Below are 17,508 nucleotides of genomic sequence, written 5' to 3'. Positions count from 1 at the left end.
GGAGGTGGCACCAGAGGAACTAACCTATGAGGAAGTCAGGTTTCACCAGGAAGGTGTGGAGGTGGCACCAGAGGAACTAACCTATGAGGAAGTCAGGTTTCACCAGGAAGGTGTGGGGGTGGCACCAGAAGAACTAACCTACGAGGAAGTCAGGTTTCACCAGGAAGGTGTGGAGGTGGCACCAGAGGAACTAACCTATGAGGAAGTCAGAAGTGCTGTGTTTCTCCAGGAAGGTGTGGAGGTGGCACCAGAGGAACTAACCTATGAGGAAGTCAGGTTTCACCAGGAAGGTGTGGAAGTGGCACCAGAGGAACTAACCTATGAGGAAGACAGGTTTCACCAGGAAGGTGTGGAGGTGGCACCAGAGGAACTAACCTATGAGGAAGTCAGGTTTCACCAGGAAGGTGTGGGGGTGGCATCAGAGGAACTAACCTATGAGGAAGTCATGTTTCACCAGGAAGGTGTGGAGGTGGCACCAGAGGAACTAACCTATGAGGAAGTCATGTTTCACCAGGAAGGTGTGGAGGTGGCACCAGAGGAACTAACCTATGAGGAAGTCATGTTTCACCAGGAAGGTGTGGAGGTGGCACCAGAGGAACTAACCTATGAGGAAGGCAGGTTTCACCAGGAAGGTGTGGGGGTGGCACCAGAGGAACTAACCTACGAGGAAGTCAGGTTTCACCAGGAAGGTGTGGAGGTGGCACAAGAGGAACTAACCTATGAGGAAGTCAGGTTTCACCAGGAAGGTGTGGGGGTGGCACCAGAGGAACTAACCTATGAGGAAGTCAGGTTTCACCAGGAAGGTGTGGAGGTGGCACCAGAGGAACTAACCTATGAGGAAGTCAGAAGTGCTGTGTTTCTCCAGGAAGGTGTGGAGGTGGCACCAGAGGAACTAACCTATGAGGAAGTCAGAAGTGCTGTGTTTCTCCAGGAAGGTGTGGAGGTGGTACCAGAGCTGAGGCACCCAGTCCAGCACACCCAGCAGGGCCTGCCGCCCGGCCGGGTCCATCACCTCTGGCTCCTTCTGCTGGGCCTCGGCCGCCTTGCGGTGCAGGTAGCGCACCAGGAAGCCGTTGGCGGGCTCCACGTTGTTGGAGAACGTCACCATCCTGAGGTGAAACATTTTCTAGTTATAAACGCATCTCTAGAAATCTTTTCTTTTAACCATAAAACAACCATTTATCTTTTGAGGACCAGGACAATGGTGCCCAGGCGGATACCATGTGATTTAACCCATTCTGGGCGGGAACCCCTTTTGGTGTTTCAAGCATTCTGTTATACTTTAGCTATTGAAAAATAGCAGATCTACAAGCTCATAGCGCGCCACTCAGTGGCACGCTATGAGCTTGTAGATCTGCTATTTTTGAAAAATCGAAGAGCGACTGACATAGAAACATAGCTTTTTCAGAAAACTGTCAGGATGTCGAAGACATTTTTAGAATCTGATCTCAGGTCAAAATGGGTTAAAATGTAGGAGAGAAGGTATGTGGTTAGGCTTAGTTGACTCTAGATTTACAGTACCTGAAGCTAAGGTGCAGTCCGTGGTTGGATGACATCTTCACAGGCTGATTGGTCGTTCCAATGATGTAAGGACTGAAAAGAAAATAAAGAACAGCAAAGTTAAAGGATGTCTAATTATCATGGATGAAATCTGACCTTGATCCATTGTTACATTTTACAAATCGTAAAAATAAATAATTATCCCATCACACAAAGATTTATTATTATTACACTATTACATTTATTATTATTGCTACTACTTGTATTTGCCGGTATCTCCTCTCTGTCTCTCCTTCTCTCTCTCTTTCTCTGCTGGAAGGGTGCACTCACCATTTGTGATACTTGCAGGTGAGCGCTCCATTGACCAGCTCACTGATGGACATAGCGTCACTGATGTCATCTAGGATAACAACCAATGGCTGCTCTCCTCCACTGATCTCCCGGTCAATCTGATTGGCCATGTTGGACAGAAACAACTGCAGCTCCTGTTGGAGCAGAAGGTCAGAGGAGGTAAATAAACTGTTGTCTTTACACGTGTACTGTTTATATTTGTGCATGGAGGACACAAGACGCGCTCTAATAATGGCGTGGATCCCATTGTGGATCTCGGACTTCACTCACAGTGTAACTTATAACGTTACGTATGACTAAAGATTTGGGCACGGTTTCAGAATCAGCCCCATCTGACCCTCATTCACTTCCATTATAAAATTAAAGATAAATATATTAAAAACAAATCTAAAATGAGGTCTAGCATAAATGCTGCAGTCACACTGTCAGATAAAAAATAAGTAGAGCAGCGTATCTGTCACACGGTTGCAGTTTAATTGTCAGATGTAGCTTTGCATCTTCATGTGGCTGGCTTCCATCGGAAATGAATGGTAGACTGTAGCTTTGCATCTGACATTGTACACTTAACACAGTATGAGAAATCCGGTGCCAATTTGGTACAGCAGTTTGTGAGATTAGCCCTAGACTAACCTGGCCCAGCCAGTGTGATTGCGAACGCAGTGATTGCGAACGCAGTGAGCATTTACTATGAGACCCAGCAGATCATGTCTGTCTGTGTGTGTGTGTCTGTCTGTCTGTCACGCTGTAACACCACCCGCCCGCCACCAGAGGGCGCAGCTGTATCACACACAAAAAACACACACACGCATGCACGCACGCACGCACGCACGCACGCACGTGAAAAAACCTTAAAAAAATAAATAAATAAATACATTTAAAAATAATTAAAAAAAAGAAAAGAAAATAAATTTAAGAGGAAAAAAAAAACTCTGTGTGTGTATGTGTATGTGTGTCAGACTGCCACAACAGCTGCGTTCGCTTCCCGCGTTCACGCGTCTTACTTGTTTCTGGTCTAGTAGAGGGGCGGGTGCCGGTCTTACTTCTTGATACTTTTGCTTAAGTAAAAAAAAAAGTGAGTACTATTTCCACCCCTTGTTACAGTACCTTGTGTGACTGCCGGTGCATGTTGAAGGTCACAGCGGCACAGTGACCCCCCGGCGGGGAGACGGGGGAGGAGGGGGACTGCGGCTCGGCCTCGCGGCTGCGCTGCAGGAGGTAGTGGGCCAGCCGCCCGGCCAGGTAGGTCTTCCCCGTGCCGCTGGGGCCAGACATCACCACGCGCCGGTGCTTCAGCAGCAGGCTGATGTAGTGCTGCAGCATGGGCTTGGGCACCATGGTCTCGAACACCAGCGAGTCCACACTCTTCTCCTTGAGGCCTGAGGGAGGGCGTGGAGAATGCATTTACGGTACTTTTCTCATTATGATAGCAAAACAATAAAGTGTTATTTGTTGTATACAACAGCAGGATCACAAACAGCAATCACACATATGCTAGGGGGGGGGGAAATAAATATATATATGTGTTTAACAGTCTTATATTCATAAATTCAGATACTGTATATAATGTTTGTACAGTATATTGTTTATAAGCAGTCAGCTCTGCAAAACTGCAAAAGAGAGAGAGAGAGAGAGAGAGAGAGAGAGAGAGAGAGAGAGAGAGAGAGAGAGAGAGAGAAGACAAAGATAACAGATAAGGCAGAGAGAGAGAGAGAGAGAGAGAGAGAGAGAGAGAGAGAGAAAGAAAGACTATTTTTTTATTAATTTCATTGCTATCAGGTGGAATGAATGCCAAAAACATGTTTTTCCTGATGAGTGTGACTCATCAGGAAAAACATGTTTTTGGCATTCGTTCGTCGACGCGGATGGATGGATGCTAGAACCATTCAAGCACAGTGCTTCTCCTCTGGCTGGATCACAGTCACAACTGACCTTTCAAGGTGACGAGGATGCGAGCTGGGCCGCTGCCCAGACAGCGGGACGGCGACGCCTGGGGCTTCTCTCCACCCAGCACCCTGCGCCCACCTCCCTGGGACAGCTGGTAGCTGTGCAGCGAGTCACAGGACAGACCCAGGCTGGCCGTCGGGTCCACTTGGGTCAAGTATTCCTGGGACGAGGGGGAAAACGATCATTATCACGTTCATTCGTCTAAACAAAAAGGCTACATCACGGCATCGCCTGCATGATGCTGTGGTAACAATGTGATGGTTACCCCGTTAAGACGTGAAGCCGATTCTACAAATGCCTTCTAAATCCTAACCCAGGTTTTCTGAAAAAAATCTTTTTTTTATCGTTGTTGTCGTCGCGTGCATGTCATGTATGTCCAAAACCGTTCCTTTTTAATATTACTCTAAGAAGAATTTAAGCGCACAAGGCGTAGATCGGCTATTTTCACTACTTTTGTGCGACACTGTTGTATGAAGAACTAGGGGGCTTAAATTTACGGGCAACAATACAAATTTGAAAACTTGAAGATACAAGGTTTCTGTTTGACAGTGACGACTGACGATATATGTAAAAACTAAAATGACACAGATGCTTTCCCGAGTAGGAAGGTTTAACAACGTGTAGGCCTTCCAGTTCTAAAGAGAAATTCCTTCTTATTGAATGTCAACTTACTCTGAACGTCTTGGCTATGAGTGAGTCCAGACTGGCCCAGTCCATCCTGCCAGTGACCTGCACCGTACCCAGATAGAACTCCTGCTGCTGCTTACTCTCCTACACACACACACACACACACGCACACGCACACACACACACACACACACACACACACACACACACACACACACACACACACACACACGGTGAGTCATTGTTGCCATGAGGAGAGTGTCAGACAGTGCTTGCTGTGTTGCCTGTGGCGATGCCCTCGTCGGCCAATTTGATTTTTTTTGCACAGTGACCTTTCAAAGCCTGACCGATGACTTCACAGCGTCATAAAGAACGGGATAGCGTTTGTGTCGTACACACGTGTTAAATTAACCGTTTTTATTTTTCTCCAGTGAGTTCCCAGATCTCTTCAACACAACAGTAAAATCATGTGTTGCAAGTCAGTGTCAGTATCCGGACGGTTGGGGGCTACCAGGTTTAACAATGAAACTGTCAGGGCTTTGCTTGTTCCAAATACAGGTGCATATTTCATCTTCCACTCTCTACCTAACTGCTAGCCTGGAACTCACCTATGCTTTTTATGGCATAGGCCAGGAGAAACTATGCGCAGCTGCTAGACATGAGACTAATGAATTAGAGCGACAGAGAGAGAGAGAGAGGAGTGTGTGCGTGTATATGTGTGCGTGTCAATTTAACAAAGGTGCAGACGATCAGAAATCAGCAGAGAGTGAGTGATGTTTACGCTACTCTATGCCGAATTGAAGTGGACTCTGACCCAGACTTTTTTTTCCTCCCTGGAAATAAAAACGTCTGGGTTTCCGAGGCTACCTAACTGCCCTCCCTATCGCTTGTCATGTGTAGGGGGCTTTTATGCATTATGTCATGTGTAAGGGGGCTTTAGGCATTACGGTGCGGTCACATAATGGAGGTCATTAGATGCACGGTAAAGACCTTCCAGACAGACGTACCTCGGTCTGATCTCCGATGCGCACCAGCACCTTCACACACGTGTCGCCCCGCTGAGAGGACATGCTCAGCGTGTCCGCTGGAAACACGTCTGATGAAAGAGAAGAGAGGGTGGGATGAGCAAAGGGAAGGAGACGGTTGACATCTTCATAACCCATTCTGACCTGAGATCAGATTCTAAAAATCTTCTTCTACATCCTGACAGTTTTCTGATAAAGCTATGTCGTTCTTCGATTTTTCAAAAATAGCAGACCTACAAGCTCGTAGCGCGCCACTCGGTGGCGCGCTACGAGCTTGTAGATCTGCTATTTTTCAATAGCTAAAGCATAACAATGCTAACACCAAAAGGGGTTCCCGCCCCCAAAATGGGTTAACACGTGAGGATGCATACGTGTTTAACGGAGTAGTTCAACCAAAACATTACTTATTTCCCTCAATTGTAGATGTAATTGTAACATAAATGTAACTTTTATTCACAGGTTTCCAGTGTTCAACGACAAAATAATCGGAAATAATTTGTGTGACAAATTAATCGTCAAGTAAAATGTCATAATCGCGACAGCCCTAGTTCAGGGGTCCTCGCCTTGCTGGCTTGTGGTGGACAGTTTTGTCACAGACATACAAAATGATAATAATAATCACCAGAAACACATACAAAGCTATCCCTGAATGACCATAACAAGTCTGTGTACATTTGTACACTCTCAGAGTTAAGGGTGTCCTTGTAAATAAAACATTTGAGACCTATAACTAGTACTAGTGGACCATAGTGGCATAAGTATCATACATATTCTGAAGAAAACCCAGAAATTGGGTATTTATGGTCAAAATAAGAACATCATAATGGTGTGTATAACAGCCTCTGCCTCGGACACATTCATTTTGTCGACGTGACCCCTGCCCTCGTTGCTAAAGCGTGGTCTCTTACCTGGGTCTTTACAGTCGTTCATGCTGAGGCTGAAGGACTTGGTGAGGGACATGCTGATGGGCGAGGGTCCCAGCAGAGAGGCCAGACCTGAGGGCTGAGAGGTGGACGTCGTGGGACCACCGGAGCCCGCCGCAGCAACGCTGGGGTCGCTGCTGCCCGTTTTCAAATGGTCATTCTCTGCTTTCAGGTTCTCCACTGTTGACTGCAGGCCACAAGGGGGCGATATTTCACAGTTACACTCAACTTTCAATACATGGAATGTACTCTCATTTGCACATACTGTGTACACTATTATTAAAGGTGTTGTAAGTGGACCCTTACAAATGTTATGCTCTCAAGAGTTAAATTATTGTTAAACACACGTATTACTTAGTTTAAAAGAAGCTTAAACAATTAAGAAGAATTGTTATTTTGATCAAGATTTTCCTGTTGTCTCTCCAATGGTACCAAATCAATACAGACAAAATATTCTACGTTTCGGGTCTGAGAGGCTAAATCTCATAAAATGTTGAATTCAATGCAGCACGCGCACGCGCATGCACACGCACACACACACACACACACACACACACACACGCACCTGCATGTTGTTCATGGCATCGCGGAGCTGCTCCAGCTGATGGGCGGAGTTCAGAGCCTCCAGGCGGATGTCCGTCAACTTCCTCTCTTTCTCCCAGAGCTCAGAGCGGAGCTCCGTCACCATGTGCTCCTCGTCGTTCTCCTCCTCCACCTCCTCCGTGCTCTCCATGATCCTGCATCATGACACCAGACCACAGCTATTAGTCTAGTCCTGGACACCACAATGAGACCATAGTTGTTTTGCAAATTGTTGCCATCGGGCAGCAACATTAATGTGTATCTCCAGTCCATATTTCAACTTAAAGGTTGTTTTTGTTGGGCAGTGGGGTCTACTTCATCCTATAAGAGTGTTGCACAGAAGTAGCAAAAATAGCCCATTTACAAGCTTTAGTGTATTATGTAATGTGTGTTGAATATTGGCCTTTCCTTTTGATAGACATGGAAAACTAAGTGGTTGCTATCTATGGCACCAGCTAATGGGGATCTGTAATCAAGTCAAATCTTATCATGTGGGTGCTCAACTGACAGCAAACAACAGATAGACTAACACGCTTTGGGTAGACTAGAGATAACAGGTACAGGTCCATGTTGGCTAATTCAACAGGTTGAATTAGATTAGCATGCATACTTGAAGGCTGACTACGTCCACTATATGATGAGCTAAGAGGCTACCGGGCCTCACCCAGCGAGACCTGAGAGAAACAGAGGAAGGTTTGGATTGGATTGGTTTGGGGCACTGTCGAGGAAATGTGGAATACCTAAGTTATACATTTAAGGAGATCAAATCACTTCTGTCCCATTATTATCTTTACTGACATTTGACCTGTGACTTGTGGACTGAGGGGGATGGTCTTTTCATTGTCTCAGCTGTTAAGACCCAACTACGCCCTGGGGGGGGGTAGGAAATGTATTTAAACTGAAGTCTGACTGAGCTGAGTTGAGTCAGTATGGTGTTCCGTTGCAAATGCTTGACGCTGGCTCCGTATTCGAATACAAGATTCCAATACTCTGAAACTCTGAATTGTGTCTGTCTCATTATGTTGTTTAACTGTTAGAAGTACTCTCCAAAAGATTCTAGAACAGCACTCACACAGAGGAGGTGGCAGAGGTGGAGTTCTTAAGGGACGGAGGCCGGCTCTCTCCGCCCTCCATGACGCCCTCCAAATCGTGTTCGTGGAGGATCTTCGGGGAGTTGGGAGCCGAGGAGTCGGGCGTGGCGATCTCCTCGATGTCCGAGTAGGTTTTAGGGCCTCCCTTCTTGATGCTGAAGGCCTTGTTGAAGGAGCTCCTCAGCTGCACAGGGAAGCACAGGGAGACAGACACAATGAAGCACAGGGAGACAGACACAATGAAGCACAGGGAGACAGACACAATGAACACAGGGAAGCACAGGGAGACAGACACAATGAACCCAGGGAAGCACAGGGAGACAGACACAATGAACCCAGGGAAGCACAGGGAGACAGACACAATGAAGCACAGGGAGACAGACACAATGAACACAGGGAGACAGACACAATGAACACAGGGAAGCACAGGGAGACAGACACAATGAACACAGGGAAGCACAGGGAGACAGACACAATGAACACAGGGAAGCACAGGGAGACAGACACAATGAACACAGGGAAGCACAGGGAGACAGACACAATGAACCCAGGGAAGCACAGGGAGACAGACACAATGAAGCACAGGGAGACAGACACAATGAACACAGGGAAGCACAGGGAGACAGACACAATGAACACAGGGAAGCACAGGGAGACAGACACAATGAACACAGGGAAGCACAGGGAGACAGACACAATGAAGCACAGGGAAGCACAGGGAGACAGACACAATGAAGCACAGGGAAGCACAGGGAGACAGACACAATGAACACAGGGAAGCACAGGGAGACAGACACAATGGAACCCAGGGAAGCACAGGGAGACAGACACAATGAACACAGGGAAGCACAGGGAGACAGACACAATGAACCCAGGGAAGCACAGGGAGACAGACACAATGAACCCAGGGAAGCACAGGGAGACAGACACAATGAACACAGGGAGACACAGGGAGACAGACACAATGAACACAGGGAAGCACAGGGAGACAGACACAATGAACCCAGGGAAGCACAGGGAGACAGACACAATGAACCCAGGGAAGCACAGGGAGACAGACACAATGAACCCAGGGAAGCACAGGGAGACAGACACAATGAACCCAGGGAAGCACAGGGAGACAGACACAATGAACACAGGGACGCACAGGGAGACAGACACAATGAACACAGGGACGCACAGGGAGACAGACACAATGAACACAGGGAAGCACAGGGAGACAGACACAATGAACACAGGGAAGCACAGGGAGACAGACACAATGAACCCAGGGAAGCACAGGGAGACAGACACAATGAACCCAGGGAAGCACAGGGAGACAGACACAATGAACACAGGGAAGCACAGGGAGACAGACACAATGAACCCAGGGAAGCACAGGGAGACAGACACAATGAACACAGGGAAGCACAGGGAGACAGACACAATGAACCCAGGGAAGCACAGGGAGACAGACACAATGAACCCAGGGAAGCACAGGGAGACAGACACAATGAACACAGGGAAGCACAGGGAGACAGACACAATGAACCCAGGGAAGCACAGGGAGACAGACACAATGAACCCAGGGAAGCACAGGGAGACAGACACAATGAACACAGGGAGACACAGGGAGACAGACACAATGAACACAGGGAAGCACAGGGAGACAGACACAATGAACCCAGGGAAGCACAGGGAGACAGACACAATGAACCCAGGGAAGCACAGGGAGACAGACACAATGAACCCAGGGAAGCACAGGGAGACAGACACAATGAACACAGGGAAGCACAGGGAGACAGACACAATGAACCCAGGGAAGCACAGGGAGACAGACACAATGGAACCCACATTCACCAAGATGGCTGGATTTGTTATGCTTAACACGAGGCCCGCCAGGAACATAGACACGTAGAATAGCGTACCGTGCCACACCCGGAAAAGCCGTTTTAACAGCGATGTATTATTTAATGCATGTTTTGATACGATCGTATTAAAAGCTACCGTTCGTTAGCTCTGTTATGCTTCTGAGCCAATGGCCGCGGCCATTTTGAAGATGCGCGCGCATCCACTTACATTGCCTGCTCTGTTTTCAGACGGCTTTATCTCCAGAAGCGACATTGCAGGGGTCGCTTTGTCCCAGACAAGCGTTTTCAACGGCCTGTAGCAGGCGCTGTGATACTCGCGGTCCACTTTTTCCACCACCGACCGAGAGAACAAGCACCAGCTTCGTCAACACACACGGAATGGTTTCATAGTAAAATGCGATTACGGATATTTGGCTCTTCAAAGTAAGTGTCACGCGCGATAAAACCCTGGCAGGACGCGACGGAGGGATTAAATAATGGTAGCGGTCAAACACAAAACAAAGCCGGAAATAGCAGATCTACAAAGCTCTACAATCAGGTGTTTCCAGATTTTGCGAGAGAAACGAGCAACTGGGCTATGAAAACAAGCCCAAAATAAGCAACTAGGGTATGCGCGTGACATCATCATCATACCCTGAAGTCATGTGGGAAGTGGGGAACGCCTACTGAGTGGCAAAAAAAACGTTCTGGCCTTGACAGCACATACATCCAAACAGAAAGGTCCTATCTGATGGCATTAAACAACGTTAAACAATGTTAATGTTAAACAATGCCACTTTATGCATGCGTTTATACCCTCTACACAGCAATTTACATCGCATCATCTGCTTTTATATGAAATGTACAAATATTTTCAGATGGACAAAATTTTGATTTAGGCGGTCTTTGACATGAACATGTTTGAGAACCAATGGTTTAGGAAGCAAGCCCGAATAAGCAACTACACTTTGGAAACATGCCCCAAAAAACCCTGCAACAACCAATATTTACCAGCGACCTTACAGAAAAACATGCCCTAAGTCTCATACATAATAAGTGGACAATGGACGCCTTGTAGAGCTTGTAGATCAGCTATTTTCGGAGTTCGGCACCGGTGCTCAACAAGGTAATAAGAATGAATTGTTAGAATTGTTAATTACACACAATGATGCTTCTCGTGGAATTCCCCGGCAAACCCGTGCTGTATGTATAGGTCAATGTTGAGTCAACATGTGTGTCAGTGTGTCAGTAAGTAAAGTGATAGTTAGTAGTCAGTCACTGGGTCACACACTGAGTGTGTACACTCACACAGGGAGAGGGAATGCCCGTCAATACTGACTGCACTACAATATGTTCATCATGTTGTATACACACAGAAAATCTATCCATACAATCTGGCCATCCATTCATACATACATACATCCGTACTGTACAATGTAAATAAATCCATCCATACGTATACATCCATACCGTTCATAAATCCATACATACATACATACATCCGTACATCCATACATACATTAGCAGAGTGGCTCACAACCTCAGCCTGATGGCCTAAAAAGTCTAATAATATCTCCCCCCCCACGTCATAGGGAATTCCAAATGGCTCGGTGGAGATATTAGACGTTTTAAGCTGACTATAGGCTGAGCTTGTGAGCCTCTCGGCTACATACAGTTGGAGGCCATCGATATTGTCCTTTTCTTTTTGCTGAGGTTTGCGTGCATCTGCGCAAAAAGGACAGTTTGGTGTTTTAAACATTATGTTATAATTTAGCTATTGAAAAATAGCAGATCTACAAGCTCATAGCGCGCCACCGAGTGGCGCGCTACGAGCTTGTAGGTCTGCTATTTTTGAAAAATCGTGAAAATATTTATTTCAGAAAACTGGAGGATTTAGATGGATTTTTTTTAAATTTTGAGGTCAGGCCTAAATGGGTCAAATGATAAGGGACAATATCGGTGGCACCCAACTGTACATATAGAAAGTATAACGGCGAGGGGCCACGTCTACACAGAAAGCCTTTTGACCTGGCACTGCCAGTCTACCATACTGTGCATTATTATGGTATAAAGACACGCTGGTGTGCTCCTCTTTCCAGCCCCGGAGCGTCGCGCTTCAGCGATCCCAGTGCTTTTTGTTTAGTTTTTTTGCCAGAGAACCCTGGGCGCTTCAAGCTGGCAATGGTTACACTTTTGTAAAGGAGCTCGCCGGTCATTAACCCATTTAGGCCTGAGATCAGATTCTAAAAATGTCTTCTACATCCTGACAGTTTTCTGAAAAAGCTATGTTTCTATGTCAGTCGTTCTTCGATTTTTCAAAAATAGCAGACCTACAAGCTCGTAGCGCGCCACTCGGTGGCGCGCTATGAGCTTGTAGATCTGCTATTTTTGCAATAGCTAAAGCATAACATAATGCTAACACCAAAAGGGGTTCCCGCCCCAAAATGGGTTAATCCTGCTCCGTATGTGACAACAACCCGGCGATTTACAATCATTACAATCGGTGAATCACCATTACTACAACCACGAGAAGTCCACGTTCCAGCTAAGCTAACCTCAGTGTAGGATGGAACGGTGCAACAGGGCTTCACGCTGTGTGCGAGCGCTACGGACATGATATCGTAACGTTTTTGTCCTTTTTTTTGGGGGGGGGGAGATTCCAAGATCACAGAGAGCACGGACGCACGCACTCACACACTCACTCACTCCTCACACTCACTCCTCACACGTTATCATAGAAGAATGTTACAGTCATACACACACAAACACATGCCAGGGGCTCTGTAATAATAAGTAACATAACAGGTGTTGTTGATGTTGATGTGCGTGTGTGTGTGTGTGTGTGTGTGTGTGTGTGTGTGTGTGTGTGTGTGTGCGTGTGTGTGTGTGTGTGTGTGTGTGTGTGTGTGTGTGTGTGTGTGTGTGCATGTCTGTGTGAGTAAGCACATGCATGTGTGAGTCAGTCTGCAGCAGTGTGACACACAGCCAGCAGCGAGAGAAGTCATAACAGATGTTAAGCGTGCGTGCATGCGTGTTCACGCGCGTGTGCATGTGCGTGTTCCTACCCAGCTCTTCTTCTTCTTGTTCTTCTTGGCCTCCTGGTCCTTCAGACTGCCCAAGCTGGACACACTGGTCAGGCTGTTCAGGCTGGAGATGCTCTCACACGAGTTCTGACGACGGATGCACATGTCTGCCAAGCGCACACACAACACATTTGAAATGTTTATTTAATTATGACCACCATGACAAACGCTATAAGTCATCATTGATTTTACTTTTTCCATGTCATATGAAAGCACATATCTTCAAGTTGACATATTGGTTGTTCAGTTTGACCCACCACTTTTGGAGATTGTGGGCAGTATTATGCGTGTCTTAAGTACCAGGTCTTATTACTTAACTTAAGACCTGGTCAATGCTGTTTGGCCACTCCGAATAGCCAAATGGCATTGATCACGCCTCCAGGTCTTAAGTTAAGTAATATAAGACCTGGTACTTAAGACACGCATAATAATGCCCATAGAGGCTTATAGAGTATAATGTTAATGTTATAATGTTATCCTATAGAGTATAATATCTTGCAGAGAAACAGCGAGTTGAAAAAAACAGGCCTGAAAGGTTCACTTCTGTGGACTCTAACATTACACCTACTGTAGCTATATGTTTAAGCATTTATTTATTTATTTTTAAACTAAAGTTTACATCTGTGTAGCCTAGCTGTGAGATGGTCTGCTCTAGCTGATGATATTTTAGAACTTTAGACAGGAAGGCTTCCTCTAAGGCTAAGCTGCATGTGTGTATTGCTAGTTTGACCCCTTGAAATATTTACAGACAGACAGACAGACAGACAGACAGACAGACAGACAGACAGACAGACAGACAGAGACAGACAGACAGACAGACAGACAGACAGACAGACAGACAGACAGACAGACAGACAGACAGACAGACAGACAGACCTTTAATGTCTGGGACACTGAGTGCTCCATGGATGCAAGCCTGGGCCTCCTCGTTCCTGGTCTTCAGACATTCGATGGTCTCCCTCAGGTCGCTCAGTTCAGTATCCTGCACAAGATCATAATTATGTTGAATGAACTGCACCAATGCAACTAGTATTAATAATAATGAATTGCATTTTTATAGCAGTTTTCCATGTGCTCAAATCGCTTTACAATGGTTCATTCATTCATACATTGGGAGGTCGACACCAGCGTCCTCACTTCCCACATTCACACACCAACGGTGGCGAGCTCACACCGACCAACTCATTGGAGGCAATGTACAGTAGGGTTCAGTGTCTTGCCCAAGGACACTTCGACGTGTGGACAGGAGGAGCCTGGATTCTAACCGCCGACCCAGAGATCATTGGACGACCTGCTATGGGTATGATGGCTGCAAGGGGTTGCATGTTTGCATGGAGTTGCATGGCGAACCATTGGTGCGGTATGGACTCAACAATGTAATAAATACATTGTGTGGCATCGATGGCCGTGGATCCCCATCTGAAAACACTTTCAAGATTTTTCAAAAACTTTGAAAAAACTTTTCAATTTTTCTTCCGTGCACTTTGACTTAAAGTGCATTGCCTTGCATTATAAAATAGGGAAAACTCTAGCCCCAGCCCCTAAACCTAACCTCTAAGGGCAGTATTATGCGTGTCTTAAGTACCAGGTATTATGACTTAACTTAAGACCTGGAGGCGTGGTCAATACTGTTTGGCCACTATGAATAGCCAAATGGCATTGATCACGCCTCCAGGTCTTAAGTTATGTAATAAGACCTGGTATTTAAGACACGCATAATACTGCCCTAAATGTCTAATCCTAACCGTAACCCCAAAATGTCTCTAAAAAAATGTACATGTGTTTAACCATAAAACAACCATTTCTCTCGTGAGGATGAGGAGACACTTCTAGTAGTAATAAAAGCACACACGTGCACGCACACGCCCACACACATGCACGCACACAGAAATAACACCTACGCTTTACACACCTCCCTCCCGGCTATACATTCCAGCGTAACGGCCCTCTCCACTGAGCAGTAAGCTGAAAGCTACCAGTACAGGGGGCCATGTTAGCATTGAGGGAGGGAGGGGTGGCTTTGATCACAGCCTGACATGACACGAGGAGCTGAATAATATGGGTCAGACAGACAGAGAGAGAGAGAGAGAGGCCCAGGCCCGCGGGCCCTGCAGGGTGGACTGCACTGCATTATGGGAGATTGGTGGCCGTGAGGGTGTATGGGATCAACCTGACCCAGTGCACAGTGTTATATTCACAAGAATGAACACGTACGCGTGCACACACACACACACACACACACACACACACACACCCCTACATTCCTCTGCCCTTATGGAGCGGCGTGTGTGCGTAAGTGTGTGAGTGGATCAGCCCTGGGGTGGTGGTGTTCTGCCTATTATCTGCATGTGTGCACATGAGGACCCTCTCTCTCCATCTACCTCTCTCCCTTGGCCATGTCTGCTTATTATAAATGACTTTGGGCTTGGTTTTTCTAGTACTACACATGTTGGTAGTTGCGGGTTGCGGGCTTGTTTCTAAAGTGTAGTTGCTTATTTGGGCTTCCTTTCTAATGTCGTTTTAAACCAGTGATTCTTAAACAATAATATATATTTGTCGCGATGCGTTGTATAGCTTGTGGATCGGCTATTTTCCAAATAGCTGATCAGGTTCATATGGCCTAGGAGTCGTTACTTTGTGGGCTTGTTTTCATAGACCTGGTTGCTTATTTCTCTTGCGACACTGGCATCTGGCACCCTGTGGACTGTGGTTCATGCATTAGTGCCCCTGGTGAAAGGCTCGGTCTAGACGCGCTCACTCTCTCTCTCAAGAAGGCCTTTATGTTTGTGCCAGCTAGCGCAGTGACCTGCACAGATCTGCCTCTAAGCACTGTGTCTTTTAACCCATTTTGACCTGAGATCAGATTCTTTTTTTTTTGTAATGTTTTTTTTTTGTGGCTTTCGCCTTTATTTTATATTTTTTTATGGAGGGACAGACAGTAGGCTGACGGGAAATGGCCGTCAGCAGTAAAGGCCGTCAGGATCGGGAGTCGAACCCGCGGCACACTGCCAGACTGGATTACCAGCCAAGGTGCCTGGACCACTGAGCCACTGAGCCACTGAGCCATGCCGTCTAAAAGTGTCTTCTACATCCTGACAGTTTTCTGAAAAAGCTACGTTTCTATGTCAGTCGTTCTTCAGTTTTAAAAAAAATAGCAGACCTACAAGCTCGTAGCGCGCCACTCGGTGGCGCGCTATGAGCTTGTAGATCTGCTATTAGATCTACTAGTAGATTAGTAGATCTGCTATTTTTCAATAGCTAAAGCATAACATGATGCTAACACCAAAAGGGGTTCCCGCCCAAAATGGGTTAACCTTGGAGGAGATAGAGGCTGGGCGGCTCCATTGCTACTAAACAGAGAGACTCTGTTGTTTCTCTGCACCGTTTACATAATGGGTGAGAGCGGGTTCAATCGCACCAGGTGCTGCTGATCAGCCCATAACGGCCCATAACCCGCAGATTCTACAAAATGTCTTCTAAATCTTAACAGTTTTCTGAAAAACCTATGTTGTTGTTATCAGTGGTGCTTAAACATTGGCATGTGTATTTGGCCAAAAATGACTGGCTTTCCCGGTTTTAATTGGTTAAGATGGATCTTGTGATCTTTCTACATTTATGATAAACTATCATTTATAAATTAGATAAATGATAGATTATCATAATTATTTTGTACTGTATATGAAACATAATTGTGCGCCAATGCCCCACACCAAAAACAGGCCTATTTTCAAGCTGAGCTTGTCTATCTGCTATTTGTCGGTTACTTGCCCTCAGGGGTATATTAATTATACGTGCATGTGCGTGTGCGTGCGTGCGTGTGAGTGTGTGTGTGCGTGTGTGTGTACATTACCGTGTTAATTACCTTCTGCTCGTGACTGACTGACAGACTCTGTAGTCGGGTGGTCATCAAGGACAGGCTCTGCTCAAAGGCGGCCACCAGGTTTGCCTGTTCAGAAATGAAAAAAGCATAAAAGCAATCACTTTAACAGCAATTCTAAACTAAACAGATAAACAAAGACAAAGAAATAGAAATATGACACAACAATAATAATAATATTTGTATGTGGACCACTGCATCGGTGGTTGTTGCAATTACTTGCACTACAAAACTTCACCAGGTGTAGCGCTATGGCGGGGGAAAAACCCATAAAATGTAATCACGTGTATGACGTTCCATAATGCCATTCGAATGGTGAAGCTGTGTTGTTCTTTTCACCCCATGAAGCAATGGCGGATTCGGACACGCCAAAAATACCCATACAGTATGTGTGTCTCACAGAATACAGCGTTCCGTCATCCCTCCTATATGAGGTGCTGAGAAGCTGAATGCAACGACAGACAGCCTCAGAATCACTGACTCCTCCAGCCAAGGGAAACACACCTCCTCCCTGATCTCTCACTCTCTCACGCTGCCTGTCAGACGTGGTCACAGCAGAAGAAAATGAGCGCACAGTATAACTCCTCTTCCACGCAGTGGTGGTCCTCAACCAGTGGTCCGGGGACCACCAGTGGTCCTTGGGGGGGGGGGGGGGGGGGGGGGGGGGTTCCAGGTG

At 46.4% G+C, this 17,508-nt stretch overlaps 1 protein-coding gene across 1 annotated transcript in view; it reads right to left on the bottom strand.

The window, feature by feature from the left end:
• LOC306943153 (neuron navigator 1-like) overlaps window positions 1-17,508 on the bottom strand; it is a gene marked incomplete at its 5' end in the record, with an annotated part of 28,548 nt that overhangs the window by 7,026 nt on the left and 4,014 nt on the right. Inside the window, 13 exons of the mRNA XM_079529354.1 lie at window positions 898-1,109; window positions 1,522-1,593; window positions 1,831-1,985; window positions 2,956-3,227; window positions 3,781-3,955; window positions 4,468-4,566; window positions 5,430-5,518; window positions 6,356-6,557; window positions 6,936-7,107; window positions 8,025-8,227; window positions 12,938-13,062; window positions 13,832-13,937; window positions 16,818-16,901. Of these exons, the coding sequence (XP_079385480.1) occupies window positions 898-1,109; window positions 1,522-1,593; window positions 1,831-1,985; window positions 2,956-3,227; window positions 3,781-3,955; window positions 4,468-4,566; window positions 5,430-5,518; window positions 6,356-6,557; window positions 6,936-7,107; window positions 8,025-8,227; window positions 12,938-13,062; window positions 13,832-13,937; window positions 16,818-16,901 (1,966 nt within the window). The remainder of the gene's footprint in view (window positions 1-897; window positions 1,110-1,521; window positions 1,594-1,830; window positions 1,986-2,955; window positions 3,228-3,780; window positions 3,956-4,467; window positions 4,567-5,429; window positions 5,519-6,355; window positions 6,558-6,935; window positions 7,108-8,024; window positions 8,228-12,937; window positions 13,063-13,831; window positions 13,938-16,817; window positions 16,902-17,508) is intronic.

The sequence above is a fragment of the Electrona antarctica genome, assembly GCF_951216825.1.
Source record: "Electrona antarctica genome assembly, chromosome: 2".
Classification (NCBI taxonomy): domain Eukaryota; kingdom Metazoa; phylum Chordata; class Actinopteri; order Myctophiformes; family Myctophidae; genus Electrona; species Electrona antarctica.
This window is presented reverse-complemented; position numbering and strand designations above follow the sequence as displayed.